This window comes from Limulus polyphemus, unplaced genomic scaffold (assembly GCF_000517525.1).
Source record: "Limulus polyphemus unplaced genomic scaffold, Limulus_polyphemus-2.1.2 Scaffold1525, whole genome shotgun sequence".
Classification (NCBI taxonomy): Eukaryota; Metazoa; Arthropoda; class Merostomata; order Xiphosura; family Limulidae; genus Limulus; species Limulus polyphemus.
In genome coordinates, this window is record NW_013667135.1 from 35,055 (window position 1) to 41,165 (window position 6,111).

Consider the following 6,111-nt stretch of genomic DNA (forward strand, 5'->3'; position numbering starts at 1 on the left):
CTTGTTTCTTTTCTTTTTCCCCCAACCACTGCTGTAATTTCTCTTCTTGTTTCTTTTCTTGTTTATTTTGTTGTTCGAGCTGCCACTGTTGCAGGTTTTCTTGCAACTGCTGTTGTCTCTCGTCTTGTTTCTTTTGCTGTTCTTGTATTACTGCCATCAAATCTGCTAAGCTGTAGTTTGATTTGCCGCTTCTCGTTTCCATTTTTTTGTTTTTTTTTCACCCCACTCTCTGACACCAATTTGTTACGTCTCCGTTTGTTAGTTGATTTTCCGTAACTTCGTTCCGACGAAACTTTAGCGACACAAGTCCTTTCTTAATAAAACTGGTTTATTCTTTCCGAATACAACTTTACGATACACTTAATTTCAACAATCGCGCTAAAACAAACGCTATAACAACGAACGTACTCAATAATACTCTCTGACTGCAGATCAATTACTCACTGTCTACACACACATTACATTACTCTCACGTTGTGAGCGTCTTATATATATATACCAGACAAATATATATCTAGTAAATGCTATGTCATTCACGAAGGAACAAGATACTTCTAGAAAATAGGTGGCGTCAAAATAGTCACGTGATCTCGCTGACGCAACAATATGGAATCGAGAAGGGTTTATGTATTTTATAAATAAATAAAGTTTAAAGCACAAGTTATCTAGAAAACTGGAAATAATCGGACATAACCTCAACTGATTTTGGATTTTTCACTTACCCTAATTAAGTATCGAACAAAACCATAAATAATGAAGTGGCCACAATACAAGTCATCCACTCAAGTGAGTTTGTTTTCGTGGATTGTGATATTTTTACAGTTTTATTAATGGCCTGTGTTTACTGTATATTTTGTGGTAAATAACGACAGAAATAGAAAGGTTATCTATCATAGTTTCGCGCTGTGTACTTAGTTAACTGCAAACATATTTTTTAACAAGATATTAAGAGAGATGTTGAAACACCATTTTTTGGTGAAACAAGAATTAACATACTGTTATTATATAATAACTAACTTTTGTAACGCACACACATACTCATTAAAACACAGAATCACTTTTTTATTCAATTAAACTTTCTGGGCCTGCGCTGTTATAATTGTTGATATAAGGCTTGTGTCCGAAGGCCATACATTAGGGACGAATGTTTAAGGATATATTGTAATGTTTTGTTTCACTTTCTTTAATTAGTGAACTATAAATTAACATGTACTAAAAAAAACAAAAGTTTAAACTAAAAATAATCTGTAGAGTAATTTATGTTAAATGACGCTAAATGAAATGGAACATAAAATAATGACATATTCTAGTATATGAATGTGTTTTTATAAGTGACAGTTATTCCATTATTCGGTTAAAAGGGCCAGATAAAGCCTTTGTGGTGGCAAATGCTGATAGCAGGCTGCCTTTTCTTTCAAAATTAGAGATGGCTATACCTGAATCTTAGTAGTCTCTGACGTGGTCGTTTAGCCCACAATCGTATAATGTGCCATTCAGGTTGAAAATTCTAATTCCGGTGGTGGTTATTGTGCATATCAGAAGAAGAAAAAAGCTACTTAAAGTGAATTAAGAAAATCTTTGTTATCACATTTACAACTACTATGCCAAAAAAGTAAGCATTCAAACTTCTTAAATCCAATCACAGTCTGATTTTATTACCTCCTTCACAAAATCGCTAGCAGTATGGGAAAGTAGGGCAAGACTTCTGTTTCATGTAGTCAAGATCTGGAATGCAACCCACTTCAAGTGCTCAGAAGCACGTGCATGTGAATAGTGCATATCTGTACACGTGCCACAAATCGTGATAACGTACCCTTGTTTACGGGTGTAAAGGTCTAATTTTTATATAAGAATTTCTTAAAGATTTGTCTCATATTTCGATTTTTTTTATCTCTTCTAAGCCCCTTCTCCTCCCCCTCCAACCATTTCTAACGAGTTCTGTAACAATAGAGTAATGCATTTCTCTTATTAATTATTTTCGGGAACCTTTTATGTATCTAAGGGCTTTCATGGAATGTTTTAAGAAGCTATTGTGCTGTAACAAAATTCGTGGTGTATTTGGCCGAAGGTATGACGTTGGAAAGTGTGTTGTATTATGAAATATATATTGTAACATTCTCTGACTTATTTCAATAAAAGCGTGTAATTCAATACGTTGGGAGTTTGTACAACTCTATAAAAGGTGAGGAATATCAAAACAGTGGTTGATGAAACATATGCTATATTATGATTTTTGCTAGAGATAATTTCACTAGTGATTAATTGGTGGAAATAATTTTGTTTCGAAAAATGTTCGTACGGTGCCGTCCTAAGTACTATCCGCCATTTACATATTGAAGTGACGAAAAATTCGTAATAATACTCCGAGACTCAGTGTTTCTGATACATAATTTAAAAATAGTTTTTGACTAATATTCTTCAACATTTATTTTCATAAAGCTATAAGTTTAATTACGAACATTGAAAAACTAACGGCAACTGAGTTGAGAAGTTGCCACTGCTTCGGAAAGAAAATATGTCCCTCATATAACTTGTTTCCTTGAGTATATCTTTTGAGGGAAATGTAGTCTAGTAATATTTGGGCAAGTTACACCTCAATGGTCAGTGGCATACTTTTGGATATATGTACAACACGATAAATGTTCTGTTATACCCTATACAGCTTGTCTTACGGGCGTTTTGTGAGACCCTATGTAATGTATTTATTAAACATAAATTAGTGTATAAGAACACAAAAGTATCAGCATTATTACGTAATACGAAATCTAGTTATAAGCGAAATAAAACTGTCTGTGGTCATATAAGCCACACTCCAGTAGTTAAAGAATCTTAATTTGCAAGAAATGTTTTATTGTTGTTGTTTTTAATTAGTTATTTTGTTATAAGAGTAAACCGTGGCTTCACAAGGAAATTAAAGAAATATTGAACTTGTGAAATGTAGGTATGATGTTGGAGCGGATGGATTTATTGATTTCCAGGAACTGAAGAGGATGATGGAAAAACTGGCAGCTCCGCAGACGCATTTAGCTTTGAAAGAAATGATCCAAGAAGTCGATGAAGATAAAGATAATAAGATCAGTTTCAGAGAGGTGAGTTGAAAAGTTTAGAAGGGGATAAACATAAGAGAAGATTCATAAACTTGAGATGATAACGATGTTTCAGAGAGTTTAAAAGCTAGAGAAAAAACATAACTTTTATAAGGATACAGAAAAGACAGTTTCAAAGTTTGTTCTCTGATGTTACTGTTTCTAAAGTTGGTTTCAACCGAACTGGTAAAATGTTTTTTCAGTTTCTACTCATTTTTCGCAAGGCCAATGCTGGAGACCTCACTGTAGACAGCGGCCTAGATCAGTTGGCCAAGTTAACCGAGATTGACGTTGATCAGGAGGGGGTTGGAGGAGCCAAAAGCTTCTTTGAGGCTAAGGCAGGTTGAACGCATTACATTAATGTTTTGTGTAATGAAATTTCTCTTTCATTCTTACATGAGATATATTTCAAGATACAATGTTTTACTAATTTATATTTATGTTTCAAAAAATCACTTTTCATATATATGTAAACAGCAATAAGAAGAAAAACTTACTTTTCAGTGTTTTTGTTGGAAAAATACTTGAACGAGCCCCCAGTTTATTAAGTTACGTATTACAGTTTCGAATAGCCTAAAACTGAGTTAAATTGTAATTTAGATTTAGTAGTTTAATAAATGCCGATATGTATCAAATTTATGATATTTGCTAACAAGATTGATACACACAGTTTCTTTTTTTTAATACAAATATGTTTTAATATACAAACAACAACACAATTTACAATAACAGTTATTATAAATAGTTATTACAAACAATGATATATATATAAAAGTTTCACAAACTTACAAGTAATATAAAGTCTTCTTTCAAGTCTCGAACTTCCTTGGTATCTTATCGAGGGTTCGCGATGAGCGAGTTAATTCCAACTTGACGTAGGTATAATTCACATAACGAGGATCTAGCTAGTCCTGTAGTTCTCGCTGATCACACGCCGATTACAGGTCGAGTTTCCACCAATGACGTTAGTAATGTTTTCGTAAATGTACTGATGTTCGATGTGAATCCACTGAAGTTAAGTGGTTTGTAATGTTCGAAATTTATAAACGTTTCTGGTCAAATATCTTAAGTTTCCAGATTAATAAGTCTTAATCACAGTCATAGCTTACGAAGTTTATAGCACACCAGTTACAGCAACCCAATAATAGATATTGTTTTTAGGCGCGTCGCGTTGTTATATTTATAAGCGTGTAGAGAGTTTCTCGAAAATTCAGATTACGTAACAATACAAAGCTACATTGGCGTTTACGTACACACATATATTGTTGATTCTTACACTCGAGAATCATCTCCCAGTGGCACAGCGGAATGTCTGCGGACTTACAACGCTAGAAATCGGGTTTCGATACCTGTGGTGGGCAGAGCACAGATAGCTTTGTGCTTAACTTCAAACAAACAAAAACTCGAGAATCTTCTACAACTTTAGAGAATAGGCGAGAGTTTCGCAATACATATTTAACACTATAAACTATTCATATTTCTAAATATAAACTTAATCTAAACAAAAGTTGACATTAAAATAAATATCTAATAATAATAATAAATCCGTCACAAGAGAGACAAACTGTAAACGTTGTTTAGTGTTGAAACTAAATACTTCTCAAGCTAATGGTTCATACTGCCATGTAATTGCCTATGTTTACATGTCAACGAAATTTTTTTTTTACAGATCGAGGAACAAAAACGGGGTAGTAAATTTGAAGAAGAGATTCGCTCTGAAAAAAAAGAGCGAATTCGAGAAGAGGAAGAGAGGAAACAACGCAAAGCTGCCTTCCTAAAAAAGGCCAACTTTTTTGGTCAAGCGAAAGCGTGATGAAACGATCAGTCTTTCAATGTTCTATGCTATCTAGTGATCAAATATAGTACTATAAAAAATTAGAGTATTTGAAAGATATAAAACGCGGGCGTTTTATCATGAATTTGAGTCTAAGAAATCTAACAGTAAAAAATGTAAGGCTTATTAACATAGATTGAAACAAAAGGAAAAAAAACACGAAGTGGTTATTCAATGAGGCATTGTTAAAACGGATTTTTTAATAAATTATTTTCAATTTGTTGAAGTTGGAGAGTGTGAATAAAAATACTCATTGATTTGTTTTCTATAACATTATTCTTTTAAAATCTTAAGGATTAATTGGCAATTAAAGGTATAATCATCTTTATGCTTCATCTTAAAAAATAGCTACACGTTATATTAAACTTTGCATCATTTGTAATGAAATTGGTAGTACTTTACAAAATATTTATATTGGCTATCGCTTGTGTATTAAGAGTTAGGGCTTTATTAAAAATATGCATGTAGACATAGCTTGGATTTTGATATGGAGTTGTGTTTCGCGAATCAATGAAACTACTATCTACAAACTAAATAAAACACAAACTAATAGTTTTTGTCTTTTGATAGTGTGTATATATGTATACTGTCTCTATTTCTATCTCAACACACACACACACACACACACACACACACACTATGTATATATGTATATATACACACATATACATGTTGAACATCAATAATGCATTTTTCCCCTCTTTTTTTTTGTTACTTTATTTACATATTTGTCTGTCAAAAGATGTACACATACATTAAAAATTGCATATGCATATTAATGAGAGAGTACAGAGTATCACGTTTTTCTGTAAGTTAACGATACCTCTTCATGTACTACTCGAATTGAACTGCCGGTACTGGCTTCCGAGAAAGAAACAGTTGAGTTCTGGTTAGTACTAATATACATTAATAATGTAATATACATTATATTAATTTGCACTCTTCCCCATGACATCCGTTACCATTGTAGAAGCTCTTGTACAATATTTAATACAGTTGTGTATTCTTTAACAATAACAAAGAAAACTTAATCGTCGAATGAATTACAAACGTCAAATCAGTTGAACTTTAAGAGGAAAACTAAGAATTGAATCAATTGCAGCATTAGTCATGATATTCTTGCCTATTTTATCCAGACTTTATGGTTGATTGGGCTTAAAATAGAATTTACACTAAAATCTTTATTGATAT

The 6,111-nt window shown here is 32.6% G+C and overlaps 1 protein-coding gene across 2 annotated transcripts in view; it reads left to right on the forward strand.

Moving 5' to 3' along the window:
• LOC106463945 (EF-hand domain-containing protein D2-like) overlaps nt 1-5,485 on the forward strand; it is an 8,931-nt gene extending 3,446 nt beyond the window's left edge. The window contains exons 3-5 of one of the 2 annotated variants that reach the window (XM_013924034.2): nt 2,942-3,089; nt 3,290-3,424; nt 4,756-5,012. In XM_013924034.2, coding sequence (XP_013779488.1) covers nt 2,942-3,089; nt 3,290-3,424; nt 4,756-4,899 — 427 coding nt within the window. In that variant the 3' untranslated portion in view covers nt 4,900-5,012. Of the gene's footprint in view, nt 1-2,941; nt 3,090-3,289; nt 3,425-4,755 lie in introns of both variants that reach the window. The other variant, XM_022391581.1, reaches the window with a different exon arrangement.
• Nucleotides 5,486-6,111: the final 626 nt, after the last annotated feature.